General features: G+C 43.5%; 1 protein-coding gene across 1 annotated transcript in view; it reads left to right on the forward strand.

Annotated features, from left to right (window-relative positions):
- Nucleotides 1–26,514, forward strand: part of FGFRL1 (fibroblast growth factor receptor like 1) — a gene marked incomplete at its 3' end in the record, with an annotated part of 174,078 nt that extends 147,564 nt beyond the window's left edge. Inside the window, exons 4-7 of the mRNA XM_080626315.1 lie at nt 13,290–13,370; nt 18,730–19,014; nt 23,036–23,389; nt 26,105–26,514. Coding sequence (XP_080482441.1) covers nt 13,290–13,370; nt 18,730–19,014; nt 23,036–23,389; nt 26,105–26,514 — 1,130 coding nt within the window. The remainder of the gene's footprint in view (nt 1–13,289; nt 13,371–18,729; nt 19,015–23,035; nt 23,390–26,104) is intronic.
- Nucleotides 26,515–27,058: the final 544 nt, after the last annotated feature.

Consider the following 27,058-nt stretch of genomic DNA (forward strand, 5'->3'; position numbering starts at 1 on the left):
TTTGGCATGGTCCGGGGCATTTTTCTCGTCTTGGTTACCTCGTGAGGAATTTGCATTCCCGCTCTGTGCCTGCGCTTTGGCGTGCGTGCTGCCACTGAAAGGGCTGTGAGCCATAAATAAAAGAACAATATGACCACAAGCACCCCCTGCAGAGGCAGAAGAAAGGCATGAGTAAAGTAATATGCCAGAGAAAATCGTAGACCAGATAATTTATCCATCCCTAATTATTTCTGGGCCAGAATGAGATATTTCCAATAGTAAGAAAACAAATCTCTTCTTTTTTTTTTTAACTAGTGATTTCAAACCATTGGCCTGTTACACTTTGATTCCATTTTAGTTGTCTGTTTGTCAAGAAAGAAATCACCAAGGTCACTTACAAGCACCGCAGAATCGACTGCATCTATGTTTCTGAAGCAGAAAGGGTTTTTCATGCATTTCTGACACTTTCAGCTATTCAGATTCCTACATCTTGAAAGAAAACACATCTCAGGTGTCACATTAATCAGGTTGGTATGAGATTATGGCTTGCAAATTGCTGATTTTGGATATGGGTGCCTGGTCCGTATAGACAACTTCAGCATAAATAGCAGTTAATAGACTACAGTGGTGCAGTCTGTCAGAGGACATGACAAAAAGCTGTGCTGGTTAAAACAAAAAGATACCCCAGAAGCAGGAAATTTAATATTATTAATGAAAACAGAAGGAATTATTAGGAATGTTTTTGCACGATAGAGTCCCTCATTCGGGATGTATTTACCAAGGGGTCTTGCTGAATCTTTTTCCTTGAATGTGTCTGCAGCACTGCGAACATTCCTCTGCTTTAACCTATGATGTATTTGTAACATTTGCATGTAATCTGTCAGGCAGGGCCTCTGCTCTAGAGCGTGGGAGTTTTGGGCCTGTGGGATTTGCAAGGCTACAGATGCAGAAGTGGAAGTCAGTCAGATTTGTGGCATGGATAGGGGTTTCCCCAGTGTTAGGAGAAGCAAAGAGTAAGCCCTGAGTACGCCGCAATCTGACTACACACAGGCTATTCTCACAGGGTTTCCGTTTTCAAGGTTTGGATACGTTTTGGCATTGGAGTTCTCCTTTTAAGCTGATCCTCGGCAATTTTTCAAGGTTCACCCACAAGTCATAATTACCCAAGGGGATAACAGCACATGGATGCAATGAAATGCATTCATAAAAGTGCTTGTTTTTGTATTGATGGGGCTCTAACCGCCTGTTATCTCTGAGCATGATTTAGAGGGATGTAAATGTAACATCTCAGCCTTACGCGTTCATAACCCCTTCCATCAAAAAATCTCGAAGCATTTTACGCACAGATGTAACCAGATAATATGTCCTGTTGTCTGTGTGGCATCTCCAACATCAGTTATCGTCATTCTAAACCATATGCCAGGGTCTAGAGTATTCCCTGAAGTATTTTACTTACATGTAAATAGAATATCTGGCAATCTATGAATGGCTCACAGGATTTTAATCAACTGCACAGTTTTAAAATTGGCATTTAAATCCCTCTCACATCTGTTGTTTAAAATAGACAACAGCGTGTGGGATACATTCTGTATGCAATATTCATATGAGTATGTTAATAATAGTGTACATTAGCACAGTCAAAAAAATAAGGTGTGTAGCTGCAGTGCTTGTTAAAGTAGAGGTTTTGGAGAAAACACTGTTTAATAGTAAAAAATAAGTGTTTCCCCACACACACAGATAATACTGAGATATATTCTTTGTGTTTTGAATATAGGACTTAAATGTTCCCTTTTGCACCCTCAGTGCACGCTGTGGCTGCCAGTGCTCTGCCAGAGCAGTCCTTATGGGGTAAATTGCATAGAAAGCTAATAAGTTGCACCTACTTTAGCTTCTAAATATCAAATAAGGTGAAATGCTCCTTGGAAAAAGTCACTTATGGATCTTCTATGTAAGGCCTTAGGTAACAGCTAGCTTTGGTTAGGGGTTTTCTAGCTCTGGTTCATTGACAGGCACTGAATTCATCGCAACCCTAGTCTTCTCAATGCATCTGTATGGTCCCTATGGTCTCCATGCCTTTGTTCCCTATCTGCAAAATGTTATTACTCATTTAAACTCTGCCATTCTTTCTTCTCAGTGAAACCTTTAAAAGAGGTTGAAGATATTAAGTACACTAACATGGGGTGTGTTGCATCTCTGACTGTAGAAGGTTCTGAGTGTTGGGGAGAACTTCACCCTGACTCTTCAAAACATTGAGTAACTCTGAGACTCTTGAATTCTAGCTAAAATAATCTTGGGTTTCACATGTTTTCTTACATAGTTTATATCTTTGTTCCTTTCTGGACCTACACTAGTGGTTGTTCTCATACACTGCTGGTCATGTGCTAGGACAGGCTTTTAAGACACTAAATAAATACAGTGCAAAAAAGCACAAGGGAATTTATTTCCATCCCACAGGAATGACTGTACTACACTAGTCATTGTTTGAAGCGTGTTTTAGGAATTTGTAATGACAGCACTGGAATTATATAGTTAACTGTGGAGCAACCATTTTTACAGTTTGTGTTTTACCCCACATGGAAAGCTGTAATTTACTCCAAGTAATTAGGTTAGGTTTAATTTTGGCGAGACACGGGCTCATATTATCCCATGTAATATACTGTAATCCTCATGTTAGGTGAGGTGCCAAGTATTCCATTTGTTTTGGGAGCCAACAAAATTGCCACTTGTCCAGAGTTGTTCTTGGACAGAATTGTGAAAGTGGTAACATTTTGCTACTTAAAGTAATTTATTATTAGTCTGACAATGGTCCAGAGGTATAGGTATTATTTATTCATTGAACATTATGTAAAGGGTACATGGCACTTTGTATTTAACAGCTAACAGGGACAATGTTCAATGGCTTGACATCTTCAGACACTGAGGCTACTTTCTGTCTTTTATGATTGGACCCAAAAATGTTAGTTTCTTTAGCTTCTTGTCATGCTATAAAGCATAATGGTCAGAGAGATTCCCCTACAACATTTTGTGCCTTCTGAATATGACTAACATCTTATACAAGGTTTTTATGTGTTCTGTAACGTCCAATTAAAAGCTGTCATCCTTTGTTGATCTTTTAGCACCTTCCATTTATAGGTGCTGTTATTTCTTGAAATCAAAGTTAAAGCATAATAGGCTAATGACGGATCTTGATGAGGTGTGATTTCTTGCCTCAGGCAAGCACACATGGGGCTTACTTTTCCCATTAAAGATGTTAAGCAACAGTCCTCTCTAAAAGTTTGCTTCGTTTGGTAATTGTCATACTCTATAAGATGTTTCATTTTCATCCATAGGAGTTATTTTTACTCTTCTACCAGAAGACTGTGAAATATGTAAGCCCATAAAGAATGTTTCAATAATTTTTATTCTGTTGTTGAAGAAACAGCTGGATCTACATTCCTGTCTGTAAAGTCCAGTACTGCAATTCCCAGTTCATCAAGATGGATTTGGTAATTCCACACTAAGGAATTAACTCAGTATTTGGAAGGGACAGGATTGTATGATTGATTATTTTTGTTTGATTATAAATACCATCCAAAAATAATTTGTGTACTCAGTCACTGGCATTTATGACCTCTCTTTCTTTCCAACTCCTCTGGAAATTTCTTTGAGCTAGCTATTTTGAACCTGGGAAGGGAAATAGAACATGCATTGATGATGTTCCTACTTGTCTTGGTGAAGGAAATAATACAGATCGATCAGTCCTACTAGGAAGGGGAGTGATAGAGGTATAACTTTATGGGGAACAGCAGCTGCATAGTGGTTAAAATAGAAGGCTGAGAGCCAGGTCTTATCAGTTTATCCTTGGCTCTGCTGTAATCTTCTTCTTATCATTAACCTTGCATTAGTCCTTTCAGTGGCATGCCTCCCTCCCCCAACCCTAAGCAATTTATGATTGTTGAAGATGGAATTTTGGCCTATGTTCTCGAGAGGAGCGTTCATACCACCTCGTTTTTGGCAACCACGTGGCTGAGGCCCCCTCCATCATCTCTTTGGCAGTCAGGGAAGAGAGGTAGATGTCAACCTGACCTTCTTTTCATTCTCACTCCTAACTAGAGCACTGGAGATAGCTTTCTATAGTAAAGGTTTATTTCAACATCTTTATTTGTCAGATAACAATTAAATTCACCTAATTCTTCCATATGTTTATAAACTTCTTGCAAGTAATAATAAGTAAATATAAATATATATATGTAAATAAATATATATAAATAATAATAATGAATGCAAGAAAATTATTATAAATTAAGAAAGGCTGATTGGTGTTATCAATGAACTTTTCTTATCAACTCTCTGCAAGACCACTGTCATTCCCCCTAACAACCGGATAGTGCTAAGAAATGTGCTTCTTGAGAGACCTTAATACATGTAATGACTGCAACGACAAGATAGTAAACTCTTTAAACTGGGTCTGTCTCTTGTGCTATGTGTGAACAATGTCTAATATAGTGGGAGTCTGTGTCTAAGAAATCCATGATTCTATCATGGTGCAAGTAACAATTAAAAATACTGGGAAATATTACCAGTTTGTTCAAGGTCTGGAAAAGCTGATTGGTAGTTGCTGTCTTCTTGGTGCTACTATTTCATGCTCAGAACGTGCTGGTGACAAGGCAGAAGCCTAACCCCTTGTCTTCTGTGATTTCTTCTGCCTTTCATCCTCTCCAGTAGTAGATCAAGAATATAACCGCAGACCGGTGCCTGTGGTGCAGGGCTGTCGGGGCTGCTGTCTCTGTGTGCTGGAGCATGCTGGTAAAAAGTAACCTCAACAACAACAAAAAAGGAGGAATTGTTTTCTTGCCCCCTATGGAATGGAGACCTGAAGTCAGGCGGGAGGTCCTGGTGTCTGGAGGAGTCGGCATGATGGAAGGCCTGTGATTGCCTCTTCAATGTAATTGTCATAATGGTAGCCCAGGGAATTGCAGTGGTTCAGTGAAAAGCTCCAACCATTTCTCATTGTGGTTCTTTGTGTGGTTACAGCAGGAGCTGAAGCACCCCTATGTGCAGATGTGCCATGACTGAGAATGTCTCAGATGACTTTGTGAGCTCTGTGGGTAGCAATAGACCACAAGGAGCAAGGGAAGAGCTAAATCTTCAGGAGGGCTTCTCCCTCCACAACTTTATGGAAAGGGGTTGAGGAATGAGAGGGAGAAAGAGTTAGAAAGTAGATGCAGATCTGAACCAGATACAGAGACATGGGCATAAAGAAAGGGAGGAGAGAGATGAACTCAGTACCAGCTCATAATATAAGCTGGCTCTAATATGTCTATGCTATCCCGTAGTCCCTCCTTCTTTCATTCTGTGGAAGGGAGTCAAGTATTCTTTGGTCTTAAAGCAGTTGCTTTTGATATATGTTCACCTGTGTGTTGAGATGTGGGAAGCAGCAATAACCACCATATAAGACCTTCATAAACTACAGGTAATAGGATGGGCCTGTACATCATCCTAGCTTAAAAACCTGAGTTACTGATGTAGCTGGGGACAGAAGTCTTGTTCCCTCACTATGAAGCTTTGGTCTGTAGACTGTTGAGCCTCCCCAGTGTTTCAGAAGGCTGGGGGGCTGCAAATATTTCTTTTCCAAAGCATCCTTCTTACAGAGAAATTCCCAGTGCTGGGGCTCAAGTGAAAGCCATGAAAACTTTTTGCATGGAAATTCTCATGAAAATGGCCAGAGCTGAAAATACCAAATAAGCCACTAACAGAACCAATTTTTATTTTTATTTTCAGAAGTTCCAATATCAATAGCTCTGGTTATTTTTGGAGACAGAGGCAGTAGGCAGTAAAGTCTTCAGTGTCCATTGCAGAGGCCAATTCTCTGCCAGTAACCTTTTAGTGTGTGTTGGTTTTGTTGTGGGCTCTTTTTGAGAGAAGTGGAGTGTTCCTTGGCTGTGCAATCCTCTGAGCAGGTTTCTTCTTTCTCATCTTGAGGGGTTTTGTTTGACTGGGCCTAAGGAGAGGGGGTTCCTCCATGAGATGTTTTTATTTCCCTCCAAATATTACTGATCTCTTTGCTTTCACTGTGCCTTTCCAAATAAATTCTACACACATTTCCTGTCTTTTCATAGCGCTGTTAATACAGTAGGTGACACTTTTAATATAGTAGGCAGGTTGAGGAATGGTGGGCACAAGATGAAGGCTTGATGGATGAAACATGAAGAGCATTCAAAGTAATATCTAAGAGTTACACCAGGTTTGTGTTAGTGGGATGGGTCCATTGGAGTTTTGACCTATCTGTGTCTAGCAGAAAAAAAGGTTCAGTGAGGAGGTTTGCAAAATTAGAACTCATTGATGGGAGGAAATTCAGAATCAATGAAGATGAGGACTTTGCATCTTAATCTTTGTCATGATTTCTAATCAGCCTTGGGATTCATCTGTGGATCACCAGTCCCAGGGGTCCTGAAGGCATAATTCAGACCTCACTAAACAAGCTGAAAAAACCATAAGATCTCAAAAATGAGTGTTTTGTTCCTTTTCCTTCAAGCTTTTAGGGTTTATTTGTGCAGAATCATTTTTTACAATTACAGAAGTTAAGAATTGTTATTCAATAACAACAACAAAAGAAATCTAGATTCCCAAATAGTCACTTGTCAGGATCAAGGTCCTCCAGAAACACCTCAAATATCACAAGGTGAAACCATAAAATTCTGGCAGCTGGCAGCCTGGTAGTTTTGAAAAGGAAATCATCCCAGTAGGTTTGATGTGTTTCCCTGGTCACTGGGGGTTAATACCAGCTGAAATTCTAGTGAAACCTGAAGTGTTAATCCACATTAAGGAGATCTGAGGAAAACAAGTGCCTTAATCCCTACAAACCCAGTGATAAAGTTGTTACTTACTGCCTGCATACATACCGCGCAGACCATTCATCTGGGCATCAGATGAACCAGTCGAGATAAGAGAAGACTCCCTAAAACAAAGTACAAAATTATCTTTAACTTATGTTTCCCCTTAAATTCCTGAATTTATCTGAGATAAACTGCAGAGACCTATTTTTTCAGATTGTGCTTACTTTCATGTGTGTTTATCTTCCATCTGCTGCACCATCAAGACTATTGAAAAATAAGTCAAATCACTGCCTGGTCTAAGTCTATGATGTGTTCCCTTCCCTCAGTTTTACTGGTTAGGCAAAACAAATTCTGATTTAACTCCTTGGAAGGCCCAATGCCCACCTCCCACAAGCAACCTGTGTTTTGTCACTCACTAGGCATCTGCAGCAGTGAAGGACATTGGAGAGCAAATATGATGTTCAGATATGATGCATCTGGGTAAACGCAGGAGTCAGCTCTTAAAGCTGGTGTGCAGAGAGATCTCTTTCATTCATCCATGGGAGAAAGCCTCATTATAATTGTTCAAGCCTGACAGGATTACATCACTTTCCCCCTCATTTCATTCCTTCCCTGCTTACCTCCCTCCTTTTATTTACACCCCTTGTTCATGGGCTGCGTTGAGTGGGGGCTCCCTTAATGATGCATGCTGATCGCTTCATTCCCCATTGCCCCCCCATTGCCTCCCCCAGTGCTTTGAAGTGTGCTCAGGTCTCAGGCTCCCGTTCAGAGGTCACTTTGTTTATTTATGCAAAGCTGGCTCATCTGTGAAATGGGGCTTTCAAGGCCTCTGACATCAAAGACTCCAAAGCTGGTCCCATCAAGTCAGAGCAGGGACGGGCCTGGCATTATAACAAATTAAAGCAACTTTGTGAGTTATAGAGAAATATTACGGCTAGATTTTTTTGCTTCAAAAATGGTTGTTTTGACTCGTGGTTGGATGCTCAGCACATAGTATTGGCCTGAAAACCAGTTATACCCATTTGGCTAAAACACGAAGCCTTCATGGAGAGTCTGTGGGTAAATAAACTTTGATCCTGGCTTGGTAACAGTTTGTGCATATTTCCCATCAGTTTCCCTCAGAGCCGGACAGTTATGCAGAATTTTCCATTTGTTTTCACTTTTAAGAAGGCATGGAACAACTCTGCTATGGTAATAAACAGTAACTACACCCCACTTATGTGGTACTCTTTGTCCCATGGGACGCCAGAATGCTTTGTCAATTGGTGGAGTTACATATGGAAAGCCCTTTTCTGCACAAATCCAGCTTGTTTTGGGACAGGGAGTAGACCAAAAAGACACATGGCAGGAGATATGGATAGAGCAACATGCTTTCTGGGTTGAGAAAGGGTAATTTGGCCCATGACATCAACACGGATGATCAAGGCCTGATACACTCAGATACGCCAAGTCTCTTACAAAACCAGTCCAAAACTGCCCCTTTCAGCCCCACCACACTTCCTCATCACACCACCAGCATCTTAGCCCTGTAGCATCTCAGACCTAGAAGCCAGCTTGGATCGAGATCCTGAAGCAAGAGAGAGGCAATAGCTGGAGAGCAGCTGGGGATCATGCCACCGGGATGACATTCCTGAGCAATGGTCTGATGCTTCTGGATCAATTCTGGCTCTGTCTTGTGTGGCTAGGTGTGGTATGTGGAGGGGAAGGGCTACATGAGTTTGTCTCACGTCTCCAAGTCTATCACCTGACTTGATATTGAGGCTGTTTTTCGGCCAGCCAGCATGCTTTGCAATACCATGAAACCAAATTTTACAGTGAGGACACCTAAATCATGTGTGTGTTTTCTTAGCCTCAGATACTCGTGACATAAAATTAGTCAGTGATTATTTTTCAAGGCAGGTTTTCCACTTCGCCTTCCAACTGGCTGCTCTCCTAAGCCTGTGATACTCTCCAAGAAGGACAGTACAGGATGACCTTCCAATATAGGTCACAGAAAAGGGAGCTTGTAGGAAACTTCAGCAGCTCATCCCTCTTAGCCCTGCCTCTTGCGGTAATCTGCTGGCAGCAAAGCTGGCAATGCTGCATAGCTGGTCCCTGCTGCCCTTTGGCTGCAGGCTGAGTTTTCTGTGTGCACTTATCACCCTGACCTGCGTGCCTCTGTGGGAGGTGACAAAAGCATGAGTAAGAAATCCGCTTATTAGGTCATTTTTGAATATAGCTAAGACTCATGTGATTCCAGCTACTAACTCATTTAGTATGCTGGTCATACACACATGAGTGTGGCTCATTTTTTCAGGTCCACTCTGTCTAATAATGATATTATCGGGCCAGTTGCATTTGTAAAGCTTGGGGTGAAATGCAAACAGCAGGTCTTCACATCTGGCACTATTAACCATGCTTCAGACTGCAGGTTTGGGCTGAATCAGATGTCTCTGAGCTCTCGGGAAACTTGGCTTTGCTTTCAGTGTTGTAGATTCCTCCCTAGGAGTGAGTAAGCTGACCAAGGTATGTTTCTGGTATAGGAAGATACCCATCCTTGCTAGCACAGGGACTAGAACGACTGTTCAAGTGTTTCCTTACGCTGGGAAACCACTTGACGTTAAAATTAAAAGTATGAAAAGGTTCTTCAGAACAGGGAGAGATAGATTCTTTTCCATCCAGCCTTAGTACTAACTTTGGATTTAACTTTGGAATTTAAATGTTGGTGATACCTGAACTAGACAGAGGTCTTCCATTCAAAGGATGTTCCTGAGATATCCATCTCCCACAGTGCTGTTCCACTTTATGTAATAATAAGCTCATTTTCTTGTCTCTCTGAGACCACAGTTCAGAGCTTAAGACACTCACCCAAGGTGCAAGAGGGGAGATCCAAATCCTTCTCTGAATGCAGCAGAAGAGGGACTTGACCTTGGGTCACCCACATCCCAGATTAACACTTTATCACTGTATCTGTCTCTAGCTATTCTCCTGCCTCACTCATAATTTTAAGTTTGACTGGAGATTCCTGAGCTTCACGGAATCTTCCCAAAATGAATTTCACCCAGTTTCTGAATCTCATGAATCAGCTTTTTTCCCTACAGCTCTCAAGTGTGAGTGTTCAGATACAGTAAGAGCCCAATTCACTGCATATTGCAGTAGGAAGGAAGACTGCTGTAACATCCCTCACCCGGTGTGCAGCTCCGGAGATGGGCAGGAGCGGTTTTGCCCTGCATGAGTTTCTATGTTTATGACATTTTCTCCCCCTCGAGACTTCTGCTATGTCTTGTTGTTGATGTTACCACATTCCTAGCAAACATGGAACGAGTTCCAGTGGATCCAAACCAACATGCCTGAATAATTCCAGTTATTTATTTCAGTCTTGCTCCTCTGCCACATTATCTGTTTCATAGTCCAGCATTAGTTATCCTGATCTCTTCCCCTCCAAATGTCTTTTTCTGGGTTTGGTGGGTTACTCCGCAAGTTCGTGATTTGGCAGGATAGCAACTGAAGAAGTATCTTCAAAGGATCAAACAGATTCAGGACAATTTTACTTACATCAAAAGCTTGGCAGCATGTCAAGAGGTGTTGAGAACTCCAATCACTCCTTGTGTGTAGGCAGGAGAAGCGCACATGAGCTGACATACTGTAACATGAGGCAGGAGGCAAGGGAGGATATACTGCTCTTCGTACATCAAGCTGAGTAGGATTAAGATATAATTGACAGAATACAGAACATCACCACTTAGAATCATAGAATCATAGAATAGTTAGGGTTGGAAAGGACCTTAAGATCATCTAGTTCCAAACCCCCTGCCATGGGCAGGGACACCTCACACTAAACCATGGCACCCAAGGCTCTGTCCAACCTGGCCTTGAACACCACCAGGGATGGAGCATTCACAACTTCCCTGAGCAACCCATTCCACTTAAACATCTTAACCGGTTTTAAGATACTCAGCAGATAACAATGGGCAGGAATCCTACATCCCTGATGACACGTTTTGTTTCTTCTCCATTGCTCAATGCATTTCTCCAGTTGTGCTAAGGGATTTACCAAGTTCTCTGTCAGAGAGCATCCAAGATTTAATTCATAGCACTACTGATATTTATGTGAATAAAAATGTACAGGTGCCAGAAGATAATCAAGTCAGTATTTTGACTGAAAGGAGACAATCTGTCATATGCAAGCCATCATATAGAATGGATATATTTGTATTCCCTGCACTCAGTTTGCCAAGGTTGTGAAAATATATTTGCTAAACACACCAGTTATTCACCTCCTCAGTAACACAGGCCAGCCTTGGTGGAGACTGAATGGTGCCTTTGCACTCATGGCACTGCATGAGAGCTGATGTTCCTAAGGGTGATTATGGTTTATGCCACTTCTCTATGGTTTGGGATGGAAGCTGGACGGGGAACCCGGGAAAGCCTCTGGGCTTCCAGCAATGGATGGAGTTTGAGAGAGAGGTGGGAAGGGGCACTCAGCTGGAGTGAGCTGCTCAAGTAAGAGCATGGTGTGCTGCTGCTTAACAATTTTCTTTTCCCCTCGAAGTGACAGCTGTACATACCTTCAGGGGAAACTGCGCCGAAGTAACCACAAGGAGAAGGGAAAAATCCACCAGGGTCGAGGGGGGACAAACCCATATGGTATTGCAGCCTCTCCGCTTAAGGGACAGCGGCAAATGAGAGCGGAGCATGTGTTGGCATAAAATACCCCATGCTGCAGAACTGGGATGATTTTCCAAAATAGCAAGAAACTGGGGTGAGGATAGGGTTAAACACACATTCTTCTCGCACAAGGACTGCACACGTGTTTATGCACTAAATGCTGTTTAGGCACTAACCAGCTTCTAAAGAACAATTCTACTATTTGTACATTTTCTTTTGGGGGGGGTGTGATGGTGGTGCTCATGTATAAACTAAGTTTTTCCTCTGCTGCAGAGATTACAGGAAGAAATTTCCTCTGTTTTGCTCATGAAACCTTTTTCCTGCGGGTTTTAGGAGTTGAGTGTTTGGAGGGATTCAGAACTTAGGTCAGGTATTTCCACTTCTCTTGATTTTATGGGGTTTTTTACACCATTGCGGAGTAGTTCCTTACTGAGGTGGACTTTTTCCCAGCCTTTACCTGACCTATCTCTGAAAATCAAACTTCACACACTTCAGTACACTTTAACTAGAAGTGCGTAGCTCTTCACCTTAAATCCAGCTGATGTATGAGTCTGTGCCATCTGTAGAGCAGAGAACTAGCCTTGGAAGAGCCATTCTTTGCTGCACCATCACCTGTAGGTGCCTGAAGTCCCTCAAGTGGACATGGTGTGATGCATCGCTAAGAAAGGATGCTCTGGGTTGAGTGTTTGTGCAGGAGAAGTTGGGCTGTTACTGGAGGAAGAAAAAGCTTCACATCTGGGCACTGCAGAGGTGTAAGGCCACCAGCATCACCAGGGTTGCAGAATGAGGCTCAGAGCACTCTCCTGCTCCCTTGACCCTTGTAGAGACCTTGTAGGTGCCCATACCACAGTGGCAACTTCAGGTGGGGGCTGCTGAAGAGGTGGATGTTTTGCCTTGTGGTGATTTCTATTTCTCCTCATAGTACACAGAACAGAGTTGATGCTGCTCTGTAGTACCGGTATAGACAACTGGGGTGATAAAGGGCCAAAGTGGTCTGTTGTCTACACAGGTGGATGGGTGGTCTTAATGAAAACAAAAAACAAGAAACCCACAACAAAACACAAACAGCTTTTCAATTCAATGTTGCATTCTCCAGCTGTAGCTTTGCTTTCAGCATCCCTTGAGGGTTCATTTGACCCCAGGCCTACTTGCTTTCCTGAATTTGTATGAAAGCTGAAAGGCAAATTAGTGTCCCTAATTCCACTGCTTGTGCTCCGTGTGACAGATCACATAAGTCTTGCCTCAGCTCCTAGGTTTAATTATCTGTAATTTTGATTTATACCACTATTTGCATCAGATCAGCTCCTCCTAGGGAACAGCAACCTGTAAGCATAAACAAAGAGGCTTTTGCCAGCTATTAATGAAATGCTGATTAATCTCCTATTGCTTTGGTAGCCTGCCAAAAAGCACATAAAGTTGCAAACTAAACTGTTCATTAAACTGGCCAGGCTCTAAGTGCCAGGATGTGGATGCCAAATTTATGCTGAGTGTGTTTCAGATGCATGGTGTCTCCAGGAGCAAATGCAAACTCTTGTTATTGTACTGCTGCACTGCAGGAGACCTTCTTAACATATCACAATCATATCAGAGAATCCCAGACTCATTTGGGTCGGAAGAGGCCTTAAAGCTCATCCAGTTCCAACCCCTGCCACGGGCAGGGACACCTTCCACTAGAGCAGCTTGCTCCAAGCCCCTGTATCCAACCTGGCCTTGAACACTGCCAGGGATGGGGCAGCCACAGCTTCTCTGGGCACCCTGTGCCAGCACATCAGCATCCTCACTGTAAAGAATTTCTTTCTAATACCTAATCTAAATATACCCTCATCATCCCTTTCCTTTCCTTTGCAGATGATGCCAGCTCAGGAAAGGACAGCCAGGTACCCGAAGGCTCCAACGGAGAATACGAAGATCATTCAGGGAAGCAATGGGGTAAGGAGCAGGGTATAGTTTTGTGTTCTCCTTGGCTCTTGGTTGAGTGCTGTTCATGTGGCACATTTCTCTGTTGCTGAAGGAAGGGAAAAGCAGAGAGACTGGAGCGAGTTCTCCCCAAAGATGGTCAAATAATAAACAGAGCGTTAGCTGAACATGGCGTGATCCCATCCAAGGGTCTTTCTACAAAAGGCAGCCCATGATCCACTCTAGGGCCCCCTGCCATATACCCCAGCATGGTTCTCCTTTGCATTTGTTTTTCTGGGCAGTGACTTTCTTTTGCATGTGCAGCTATTATAGCTTTCATAGACTCTCTATAAAAGGCATATTGACTTTTACAGCAATAATTCCAAAAGCCTTCAGTGCCAACACAACAGTGCTCCCACTGAGGGCAAAGGGGAGGTCTGACTTCACTTCAGGAGAATTAGTGTTAGGCCAAAGCTGAGTATTTCTTAAAATTAGCCTCTCTTTTAGACACCTGCATGAACTTCTCTAAGCCCTGGGCTTTTTAAGAATAGGATTTTGATGCTGTTGCAGAGCTTTGGGGAACTGCTGAAATCTCACTTGGAAGAGGTTCTGAATCACCGCAAGACTTGCAGGTCCAGCGTTTGGTCCAAGCACTCCTGGAAGGACAATAAGTTGTCAGGCTGATGCCAAACAGCTTTTGGCCATTACTGACAGGAGTGCAATGTGAGTTTATGACCTCGAGGGATGAAGCACAGCATTTCCATTCTGCTCTTGCAGTACATATCTCCTTTTAATTTTGTAACACAGAGGTGGTTTTGTACTACATTTGTGGCCAGGGAGTAACCTCATAGCAGTGATGGGGTGGAACCTGTGAAGTTTTCACCGTATGAGTCCCCACCACTTGAGCCGAGGCCAGTTTTCTTCAGGGGCTGGCAAACAAGGGATGTTGTGTGCTGTGGTGTAGCCCAGACCACACTTGGAGGAGGCAGAGCCATAACAGCTTTGAATTACAGATTCACCTGAGACTGAACATGCACTGAGAGAGGAAGGCAACCTCCATTTATTCTGGAAAAGGATGACAACATTTTAGAGCTAGAGAAAGGATGGTTTAGATAAACTACAGGTCAGGAGTCTTTCAAGAGGGACTCAGCTGCTAGAATGAAAGGCTAACATCTTCCCACTCTTCATTGCCTGAGTGGAGATAGAAGCAGACATTGCATGCCACGGCTGATGTGCTCGTGGTAGAACTGGTGAATGATGGATCAATACCACAATAATATTATGATGAAAGATGTAAGCACTATTAAAATTACTTGGCATTAACAATCTTATATCAGATTGCACCTTACTCTGTGCTGCCCTGGCTCAGTCCTTTGTGGTGCAGAGTGTTCCTGCACCTCTGCTTCTTCCCTTTTTCCTCCCTCCTGTTCCCTCTCCCCAAGCAGGGAAATGCTGGAGCAGGACGCACACACAAGCCCTTTCTATCCAGCAGTGTTCACCAGCAAACCACTGGTGTGAGCTGGTGTGCAGGGAGGATCAGTGTGTGTCTGCAGGTCTATGGAGCACAACGAGTGAAAGAGCAGTTTGTATGTGCAGAGTCTTGGGCCTTAGAGAAGTAGGAGAGGAGAAGCGTGATAAAAAAAAGCTCCACTTTGCTTTCCTGCTGTCATCATGCAGTGGTATCACTGTGGTGGGAGGTCCTGCCCCCATTAAGAGCAGGAAGCTGATGTGGGGAAACATAGACACCCCCATCCACATCTTCCCACAGCTGACTCAGCTGTGATCCAAAAGACTTGGAAGTATTTCAATACTCAGTGGTATCATGACTCTTTTTGGTATAAGTCTCATGAAGGTGGTATTGACCATCCCTGTGTAGAGGTAATTATGTCAGATTGCAGCACAGTACATGTTTCAGCTAACCACCTCACTCTGTGTGAGCAGCGCCTGACAGGGGCCTCTGGGACTAATCCATGCACCTCAAGGTGTCCCACAGGGAGAGGAGACTGCTGATTTCCTTCCCCAGTCTTTGTGCTGACAGCCTTCTGTTTCACTTAATTTTCATTGACTTGAATAAATCTTCATGGTAAACAGCATTTCAGCAAGGAACCCATACACAACACTGCCTCTTTGTCCCCATCCACTTGTGTTTTCCCTTGCTCTTGTGTGTGGCATAATTTATACTGTACAAATGTGTGGTTCATGTTTGTGAAGCAAACCCTAAGTGATGTGGAGGAGAACAAGCATGTGAAGTATAAATAACACAGAGGCACTTTGTAATGGCCTTCTCTGGCACTTCAACAAGCAAAACCTCTATAAATGGCACAGATTTGGGGACGCGTTTACTAGCAGCTACTCAAAAGAGACTTTTTCTGCCTCTTGCACTGCTGCTTCTTCCTCTTTCTCCTTTGTGCTTGCTGGGTCTCTTTTTCCCTCTTGTGTGTGTGTCTCTCTTTCTCCTCTTGGGTTAACTGGCTTTTCTAAACTTGTGCAATTCAGGCTTTTGTCAAGGAAACATCCAGGCCTCTGTAAATGGGATCTGGTTTCAGCATATTGCACACAGCTTGGAGTAGCTTTTCAGACCACATAATCACTTCACCTTCTTTTAACAGAAGAAGAAAGAAAGACAGAGAGAGCCAAAGAAGTTTAGCTTTACCTGTAGTTTGATATGTATCTGGGCAACAGTGTATGAGGAGTGAATGCAAAACTCCAGACAGATTCATGGGAGTCACAGTGGCAGGAAAAACAAATGTTATAGGCCTGGCTTTTTGGGAAGGAAAGAGAGTTTCTGTGTTTCAATGCTCTTACTGAGCAGGGATACCACCAAGTCCATCTGAAATATGGCTGTGGAAACAGGGAAGAGGTAAAAGAAAGTGAGAGCTTAAAGCCACTCACTTGACTCTTCACTCTGCAAAAGCAGTGTGACTGTCCTGTCTCCAACATGCTGTTTGATATAGTAGTCCCATCCAAGGAATCCCATCTGGCGAAGATCTACCCCAACCTGGACCTGCAGTTCCTGGTCTCAGAATAAATTACTGCCATGTTAGAGGATAACTGTTTAGACCCATTTCACAGCTGGTTCTTAACGTCTCCATGCACCTTGCAAGCGTTTACTCCATTTCCACAATGACAGCATTTATCAGCACGTTTCCCTGAGGTCAGACTTCAACTTAGGCATGTCATTGCTCACAACATGCAGCTCTGACAGGGTTAATTGTCTCTATGGGAGGGTGATTGGTTTTGCTAGGAGGGGGCCTCCTCTTGCAGCAGACTCCCAAGGGAATACCCAGCGATTGACGCACCAGGACCTATGGAGTGGGTTAGTATGTCACACTTGCTGCTCAGCTGTCACGGCAAGGACTTTCGGTGCCGGAGTTGCTCCAGTTCATTAGATTACACATGAAAGCCTCTCTATGGAGAGTAAAGCATTTCTGAGCAAGAGCTTGAAATAACATGAAATGGCTGGGAACCAAAATGACAGCCAAGGGGACAAGGGAAGGCTGTGGAGACAGATGGTTTCCCCCTACAGAAAAGGATTCTGAAGGCAGGGGTATGCCAAAGGGTGTCTTCTTCCGAGAGGGAGGGATGTTGAGCAAGTCTGCAGGGGGGTGAGGACTATGGGATATGTTAACAGACCTCAGAGGGTAATGATTGCCATTCCTTAGTGCTTGGAGAGAGGAAGCTGCAGACCAGCCTCCTCCATCCAGCAAAGCTCCATTATAATACACATCCATGAGCCTCTGGCCCTTTGCCTTGGGCAGAAGCGCTGGCTCTCTCTAACAGAGTCCCACTGTGCTGTCCTGTAGCTAACTTCTTTGATACCTGAAACACAGCATTCTCAGCTTGCTTTCGTGTTTTATTTGCCACTGAGGTTGTGGCTTTCCAGTTGCCATTGGTGAAGACAGTGGCTGGTGGGCGTAGTTCAACCCAGTGTGCCACAGAGCAGGCCACTCTTTACCTATTTCTCTTATTTCCCTAGGAAAAGATCAGGGTGAATTTACAAGGGGAGTGCAAAAATGCAGGGGGAAAGTCCTTTGGGGCTGAAGAGTAACATCCTGCTAAGCAAGAAATAGGGTTCAAAAGCAAGGGAAGAAATCTGTTGTAGAAATGGAGGAGAAACTAGCTTTGCTAAAATAAAAAGACAGGTGAATTTGGCAGGAGTAATTTGGATGTAGGGGGAGAGTGCCAAGTGGGAGTCAGAAGTGGTGTTAATCTCAGCAGGAGATTGCACATCTGTGCCCCTCAACTGGCACTGCATAACTGAAGTAACTGTGAGAAATGTGTAATGTCTTTTGAATTCGTTAGCACAGGATACTATTAGACAAGCTGCTGCCTTGCAGCAGATCATGTTCTCTTGTTTCAAATGCCTCAAAAGTTTGTGCAAAGATCTTTTTCTTTCCATTGAATTTTTAGTTCTAAGACCAACTCATGACTTCACAGGAAGATTCTCTGCAATGTCAGTAAAGCTGCTAGTGTGTGAAAGTGCCACCTCTTTTCCCCTGGAATTCTGACATAATCTGATTTAGTGTTGGGTGAAGATTTGCCTTTCATTTCTCTAGTGTTCTTGTTACTGCCATTGAAAGTACTGGTGATTTCCATGCTAAGACAAGGTGACTATCTTAACCCATGATTCTGTCCATCAGTATCTATTGCTTCAGCTTCTCAATTTCTGGGATGGACTAGCATGGAGTATCTTCTAATGAACAAACTCAAGGGGGTTTTATTGGGGTTTTCATTGTTTGTTTGCTTCTTTTTGGGCCTTTCAGTGTGAATGCTTCATAAATTAATGCTGAATCAATTGCATACCTTTAAGTTCAGATCAACATACAAAAGTCTGGCATACTTCTAAGACTTAGCTACATACTGAAATGATGTTGATTCTTCTTAAGTCTTATGAATGCCAGTGAGAACTAAGGGGCAAAATATCTTCAGAAAATGAAGCTTCAAGTAACCAGCAAAAGACTGAGAAAATGGTCAGCCTGACAGGAATCTAAAGTTTTCCTTTGGTCTTGGCCAAGGGCTTGCATTTGTGGCATGGAATATGGTAACAATTATAATGTGATTATGGGGCCACATTTGGACTTCAGCTACAATAACATGATTTTGGTATTATTTTGTGAGATAGTCTGACGCAGTTGCCTTACGGACACTGAGAAATTTTAGGGTTGTGCTATGCAGAAAGCTAATGTTGTGGCCAGTGCAATAAGACATTGAATGCATCAGACTGAATGTCTCCTTTCTAAAGGAAAGCAGTTTGAGCTGATAGGAGTGATACGCTGCTACTTATCAAGCTGCCAAAGTCACTCTCAAGTGACTTTTGCCATAACACTTGACAGCAGCGTCCTTCTTTGCATGCTCTTTGCTCACCACAGTCAATATTTCATGCCTTTTACAGCCCGCCCCAGGTTCACGCAGCCTGCCAAGATGAGACGGAGAGTGATCGCCCGTCCTGTTGGCAGCTCCATCCGCCTGAAGTGTGTGGCTAGTGGGAACCCACGGCCAGACATCACGTGGCTAAAGGACAATAAGCCTCTCACACCCCAAGAGATTGGGGAGAACAAGAAGAAGAAGTGGACACTGAACCTGAAGAACCTGAAGCCAGAGGATAGTGGGAAATACACGTGCCGAGTGTTTAACAAAGTTGGAGAAATCAATGCAACGTACAAAGTTGAAGTAATCCGTAAGTGCAGCCTGTAGGGTGGAAAGGCAGGGAGGGAGCTATGGGAAGGGGCTGGCTGAGTAAAGAAAGTGCGATGGCAAGTATACAGTGCTGACAGCTGGACACAAAAATGGGGAAGTGTTAAAACTATCATCAAAGGCAGCAAAAACATTACTGAATGTCTAGAATAAATGTAGCATCTAGGCAACACAGAGCAACAACAATGCAACGTAGATGAAATAAGGAGAGATACTTAGAAAGCAGTCATCTCTAAGGGCACCTGTATGGTAAAAGTTCATTATTGTGTGGTTCAGTCTTACACTACCAAACCAGTCAATTTAAGGGCAGACTGAGAAATAACTGAGAAAGCCGTTTCATGTACCATGGCAGGGGGGCGTGCATGTGTAAATATTCAGGATGGCCCAGATTACTCTCTCAGGGTGGTAATAGGGTGAAACCAAACAATTGGCTTGACCAATTCAAGGCCCACCAAAGTCAGGTTGGATGGGGCTTGGAGCAACCTGATCTAGTGGAAGGTGTCCCTGCCCATGGCAGGGGATTGGAACTGAATGAGCTTTAAGGTCCCTTCCAACCCAAACCATTCTATGAGTCTATGATTCTATACCTGAAAATTTAGTCTAGATAGCTGTAATAGGAGACCCACTTCATTAGAGAAATACCGCAAAGGAATTAGTAAAAACCTAGAGAGATTAGGCAGACAAGGCTTTAGGGCCAGATTTTCAAAAACATTTGGACATCTGAAGGTTCAGGTGGGTATAAATGAGATACTAGAAAAGAAAAGTCCCGCTAATGTCCTATCTATGTCTTTAGATGCCTATAAATCTTTAAAGATTCAAGCCTTAGAAGATGAGCTGTGGGGGATTACCCTGCATTGTGGTGGGGTATATTGCCCTTCCTACTATCTAGCTATCCTGATTCTTGCTCTCCAATCTCCTTTTTCCTCTGTTATGATGGAAGTTAATTACACTCAAATCCTACCAGAGAAGAGCTCTTACTCTTAAATTATTGGGTTTTTTCTATGACATCATCATAAGTTGCCATGGAAATATACAGAGCAGCCAGCTCAAGAAAGTGGAGATGAGCTGAATGGAGGGAAGATTGAATAGCCTTCATTAATGAGGAGCAGGGGCATGGCGGGCGATTTCCAGCCACATGGAAAGCATGTTGTTTGTGTGCCTGTGCATACATTTTAGCATGAGAAAGTTTATCCCAGTGTGAAAGATTGTTCTTAAAGGTAAAGATCTGTTCTCTGATAAGTCCTTTCTCCAGAATCGCAGGAATTGAAAGCACATGTGTGGAGCTCTGTTGGGCTCTGAAGGCACAAACCTGCTGGACATCTGGGATTGATAAAGATGCAGCTGTGTGGAGACAGTAAAAACATATGTTTACACTAAAAACAGGAGCAGAGACAGGGAAATGAATCAAGCCCCATCCTAGTGGCAGCTGTGGCATTTTCACTTCATCAAAACCAGACAGCACCAGGAACAAACCCCTTTCTGTGTCCCTGTTTATCTTGGTTTTTATCAACTTAAAGATGTATGTAACCTTTGTTTTCATTAGCTTTTGCTGGCTAGGAGTGAAAACAGTAACCAAAGCTGGAACCAGAGTCAAGGAGATAAGGGCATTAAGCAAATTTCAGACATCTTTCTATTTTTAACATCATTCTGTGCAGCATTACAGGTTTTATTCAATTTCCTCCTTTTCCCCCTGCCCTGAGCCTCCACTCTTAAGTCCTGCTTATCTGAGACTCAGCCTCCCCAGCTGTGATTCCGCTCATAGTCCCAAGGCAAAGCCTATAGAGACCACTGTGGTATTTTTGTTTCCCAAGCAGCCCTCATTATTGAAAGTATCCTGAGTTTTTGAAAGAGGGTCCATTGTTCCTTCCTCTCACCCCAAAGCCAGTGCTGGTGAGAGCTGTTTTGTTACATGCTCAATCCAACAGTGTTTGCTGTCAAAAGCAGTTGATGATTGCCAGCAGTTACCACCCACTGTGATACCATAATTTCTCTCTGTGCCTAGGATAGGGGTTTGCAGCACACCTCCTTGTCTAGAAACTGTGACTGATTTCTCTGATGCTAACACAAAAAAAATCCAAACATTCCTTAGAATGAGGGATAGATTTTTTTCCTTTGACTTTATGTGGAGTTGACACAACCTAAGGCTTACAATCATGCTGGAAAGAACGGTCTTGTGAGCCTCTTGTGTTTGATTTCCTTTCCTACCATCTTGTTCCCTTGATCAGCTGAGGCAGAAGATTTATGAGAAACACTTCCTATTGGTTAGAAAAGCAAAAGCCTTTTGAGCTCTTCCTCCACAAAAATTTGCTCCATAGTGAGGGTGGGGATGATTAGACTGAAGAAAGGAAAAACAAAAGCAGGGAGGTAAGGATGGAGTCAAGATATTCCTCACTGATACTGACTGCGGTTTCAGCTCCCCCAGCAGTGAATGACATGGCGTGGGATAGCTTCAGTAGAGTTTTTTCCCTACAGGCCCAGCAACAGAGATGACAGGTATCTCCTGAAGAACTCACAGACAAAAGATCAGACAATATCCACGGCCTGCCATTAGTTTGTGAAAGAAGGAGCTTTTTCATGTCTGATTTTGTCTGTCCTTAGGGAACGTTTGGGAAGACCAAAAGGAGAAGGAACATGTCTTACCCTACCCCTCACTGTCCCCAGACTGGGGTAGCCACAGTGATTCTGTTAATAGATAGGTACGTGTAAATAATCTGGTAAAAATCTGAGGTTGTGCCCAAGAATATGTAAGATTCTGTCATATTCACCTGTAAATTGCACCCTACCAGACCTGGTGATAGGAGACAAAGCATCACAGAATCACATGGTGCTGGAAGTGACCTTTGGAAGTTGTCTGGTGCATCCCCACTGCTCAAGCAGCACCACCTAGACCCAGTTGCCCAAGAGCATATCCAGATGGCTTTTGAATATCACCAACGATGGAGATGCCACAATCTTTTTGGGCAACCCATGCCAGTGCTTGCTCACCTTTATAGTAAAAATGTGTTTCCTGATGTTCCAAAGCATCCTCCTGTGTTTCAGTTTGTGCCCATTGCCCCTGGTCCTGTCCCTGAGCACCACTGAAAGAAGGCTTCCTCTTCTTTACACCCACCTTTGGGATACTTAGAAACATTGATAAGACATCATCAGAGTCAATATCAAGTGAACATTTACAGTGAAATTATCATCTTCATTTGTGTTCAGACCTGTACTATTGCCCAAATATAATCCTGAAACGGGTTGTGACGTTTTGGCTAGTATCAGGCCATTTATCTTCCTCTGTTCAAGACTCAGGAAAGATCACTGCAGCTTCTGACCCTGTAGGTCAAAGTACATCATTAAGATCCCATTATTCTAGGATATGGTCCCTGAGATGTGAGGATAAGTGGGAGTACAAGGAAAGATGGCCCTTCTTGTCATTTCATAGCTGCAGCATACAAGCAAGGAAGTGGGGAAATTCAGCAGTCCAGACTGGACTTACAATACTTGCCAAAGAGGAGAAAGGCCAGGTCTAATTTGTGTCTTGTCAAGTAGTACCACTACAAACTGGGTACCCAGATCTAAATGCTTCTTGAGTGACCTGTGAGGGCAAAAAATACCACAAAGACAGGAAAATCTTCTGTACTTGATTCCTAGGACCCTTTTTGCTTAGAAGTTAGGAGTTCAGTGTACGTAAGAGAGCTGAAGAAAATCTTCCAAAATATAAGGGCTAAGATGGAGAGCAAACTTTTCTCCAGGTCTGACGTAGATAAAGAAAACAGGAAGATTCAAGTTGAGTGTGAGAAAAGACTTGCTAAGCCTCAGACAAAGAAACTGGAGAGCATCTACCATTAGAGGCTTTGGCAGAGGCTGGGCAAATTTATTTCAGGATTGATTGGCAGAAATCTCAGCCTGCTTTAGTGCAGGGAACTGGACTAGACAATTAGTTTTGATCCCTTCCAAACCTTTTTCCTATGTTCCTGTAATCACGCATTGGCAAACATGGAGCTCCCTATGTTTTTGTGCAGAGAGGACGAGGTCCAAGCCCATCCTGACAGGGACGCACCCCGTCAACACGACGGTGGACTACGGTGGGACCACGTCCTTCCAGTGCAAAGTCCGCAGCGATGTCAAACCCGTCATCCAGTGGTTGAAGAGGGTGGAGTATGGCACAGAGAGCAAGTACAACTCAACCATCGACGTCGGGGGGCAGAAGTTTGTTGTGCTGCCCACGGGGGAGGTCTGGTCCCGCCCCGACGGCTCCTACCTGAATAAATTGATGATTACTCGAGCCAAGGAAGAAGATGCAGGGATGTACATTTGCCTAGGGGCAAACACCATGGGATACAGCTTCCGCAGTGCTTTTCTCACAGTCCTGCCAGGTGAGTTGTGCCTTTTTTTCCACACATCTGAACCAATAGTCTTTAGGATGTTTCCTTTTCTCCCTTCATGTGGAATAATGATTCCAGCAAGGTGAAATAAAATCAATGATCTGTTCCTGTATGGAAGAGGAGCCGGGAAAGGATGCTGCAGCTGCAGGCACTACATCACTTTCGTGACAGAGTGGACGACATGAGAGCTACTGAATAGCAGTACAGTTTGCAACCACATTCCTTTACATTTCTCCTTGCTCTTGCTCTTATTTATATTGCTTTTAGTGGTAAAAGGAGACAATGATACAGGCCCATACCATAAGAGAAGAATAAAAACTGTCCCAGTCACAGGGAAAGAAAAATAAGAAGTGTGAAAGAGAGAATGATTGATTAGTTAAATTCTTGCTTAGTGATCCCCTGGAGACCCTTGCACCAAACTCACAGCTGCTTTCTTCTCTCCACAGGCCTCAGAGCCACATCTAACTGAGGCTGTTTTAAGGCACACCATCCTTTGCCATTTACTCCTGACTTTGAAGTTCTGCCCTGATAAACAGTTGTTATTGTAAAGGACATTTCTTTCTGCTCATCTTGCTGTGTGAATCCAGCTTCAGATCCACTTGTTTTAGGACAAAAATCAATCTTACTGCTTTTTCTTCCCTTCATTTAAGATGTCAGGTTTAATGTGGTGTCTGCAGTCAAGACATCAGTGAGAGACAGAAATCATTAATTCTCCCAGGTTGTTAGAACTGGTTTTCTGCGTAGGTAGTGGGGAAAATGCTCTTATAAGTAAGGCAGCATGGCTTATTCTGCTCACTGATTGCCAAAGCTCTGCATTCAGGCAGCCTCCGAGAGTCACTAGCTTGAGTTCAGATACTGACAGCAGGTTGCCAAGTAGGAGAATGCTCTTGGCGTCTTCTTCTGCATCACTTAGATTTGGGACTGAACTCCAGCTGGAAGACCTGTCAATCCCAAGGAAAAGGCTGCGTGGGTGGGATATGACTCAAAGCCTCTGGGGGTTTCTAAACTATGAGAGTCTGATCCAGCTCCCACTGAAGCCAGTGGGAGACTTTCCATTGATTTAAATGGGATTATAATGAGGCCTCATATCAGAACCAGAGCCTGGAGGCCTGTTGTTATTGGCAGTGATGGAGAAGGAGAACCCAGCTTGCCCTCAGAAGCAAAGATGTGGTTGTAAGGCCATGAGTTAAAACCACCATTTTGCTTGTAAATCTACCAGATTTGACAGAGACATCTCCAAAGAACAGCATGGATGAATATCAAAACACTTTAGTTTCAGCCCAGCAGAGAATTTCTGCCAACCATCACGAACACTGTTGTTTTTGTGGTCAATTGATGGGTCAGTTCTCTGATCCTGTCTTGCTTTGCACAGGGGGCTGGACCAAATGACCTCCAGAGTCCCCTTCCAGCCTAAATTATCCTGTGATTTTCAGTGCTGGTGAATCAAAGTTTTATCTGTTAAAGTCAACAGTATAGGTCCTTCTGACTTCAAAGAGACCACATGGTATATATTTAATGTTTCATACTAGGTCTATGTGTCAAGGAGAGAAAAAGACATTAGTGTCTTAAAGAAGTTTGGCTTGAAATATGTTTGACTATAACATATTGGGCTATTTGGATAGCCTGTGGTTTTAAAAGTTTCTTGAGTGTCTCCCTGCAAGCTGAATCCAGTGCCTAGGTATTTTTCAGGGCTTTGGAAACACCAGCTGGTAGCTATATAGATAAGGATTTTAATAGCTAAGATCCTACCCCAGGTCTCCTTTTGGATCTATAATCAGGATATCAATCTGAGAACTACAAGGCTAACCCAAGCTGAGGCTACCCAGGGATGTACAGGCTGCCAACAGCAGAAAGGGGAAGGGGGACGTAGATCTGAAAGATGCTGTTTAAAGCATCTTATCTCCTCTGGTAGCTGGATTTGCTGCCCTTGGAAAGCCACCAGTCTCTCCAAAGAGACTGGTGGAGGTAGAGCCCATTTGGCTTAGGGAGCTGGATGCACACTTTAATGCCATGTGAACTCTATGTTAGGCACCAAGGAGGGACACCAGCTCACCTGTGCTTTCCCCATCCTTCAGCTTTCCTTCCAGCCACACAAGAAACTCAAGACAACACCTCCAAAACACCACATTCATGCTCCCTGCTATGGCAGAGCATTGCTTGAGTAGTTCTATTATTGCTAGACATACTAAATATATAGAAGATATATATATATATATAAAAATATATAGAAGACATACTAAAGAGTGTCTAAAGCCCATACAGACACAGCTACATGTGGTAGAAGTAAGTGGGGAACTGCGCCGTGGCTCTGCACAACCTGATCATGCCTCCTGGCTGCTGACACGTGTTGAGTGCTCCAGCCTGGGCAGCAAAGCCCACTCCATTGCAGAGTGAGTGTGTTAGGAAACTCTTGGGCTGGATCGAGTGCATCCATTAAAGCTTGGATAAGAAAATGAAAAAATCCCCCAAAGGCTCCCCTCCTGACCCCCAAACCATAGAAAATTAGTTGTTTGTCCTTCCAGGAGCACTGAAAAGCAAAGCAGTTACCAAACATCTTGTGCTGGCTTGATTTCTCCCTTGTTACTTGGTCTGGCAGGGCTGCCAGACAGCCTGTACAAAAGCCAGCCCAAGTGTGACATCTGTTTTGAATCCACTTTGCCTGCATTTAATTAACTCTTTCTGTCTCTTTCCTGCCTTAATGTCCAGATCCCAAACCTCCGAGTGCACCTGTACCCCCTTCCTCAGCCAGCAGCCTGCCCTGGCCTGTGATCATCGGCATCCCTGCCGGAGCTGTCTTCATCTTTGGGACAATCCTCTTGTGGCTTTGCCAGACTAAGAAGAAACCCTGCTCCCCTCCAGCTGCTGCCCCTGTGCACCGGTCGCAGCCCCGGGACAGGATCTGTGTTTCCCAAGTTGCCGACAAAGACTGCATCTCCTCCATAAACTATGAGGAATATGTTGCCCAACAGCAGCATTTACTATCCCAAGGGTCTGCACTTGCCCCTGCCATGGCATCCAAAATGTACCCAAAGATTTACACAGACATCCACACCCATACCCACTCACATGTGGAAGGCAAAGTCCATCAGCACCAGCACATTCAGTACCAGTGCTAAGAGGGTGGCCGTGTACAGTAGCTCGTTTGGGCTTTTCCTCGTGGTACCTCAGAAGAAACTGCTCCAAGTCAGCTCACACTGCCAGCAATAGGCAAAGCAGACAGAAAAGATTATATATATGATTTTAAATATATATATACATATATATATAATTGTATATGCGTGTGTGTATGTGTGTATATATATATGTGTATATATCTATATCTATCTAAATATATATATAATAGAGAAAGACAAAAAGAGAAAAGAGATTTTTTTTTTTGTTTTAATTATTGCAATCAGGATGTAGCCAAGGAATAATGAAGGAACTCCAGATCTCAGCAGAGAGGCAGCCATCTCCAACAGCGGAGTCTTCCCAGATCTCTTAATTGAGGTGGCAACAAGTGAGACAGGATACAGAGACGTGAACAACCGCCTCCTTCCTTGTGTTGCTACAGAAGCATGAAGAACAAGAGGTGACCATGGTGCTTTTCTGGATGAGCACTGTTGTTCCTGTGCCTGCTTCACATCACTTGTTTTGGCAGGAAGCCCCCAGACCTATCCT

This window comes from Psittacula echo, assembly GCF_963264785.1.
Source record: "Psittacula echo genome assembly, chromosome: 1".
NCBI classification, from domain to species: Eukaryota; Metazoa; Chordata; class Aves; order Psittaciformes; family Psittacidae; genus Psittacula; species Psittacula echo.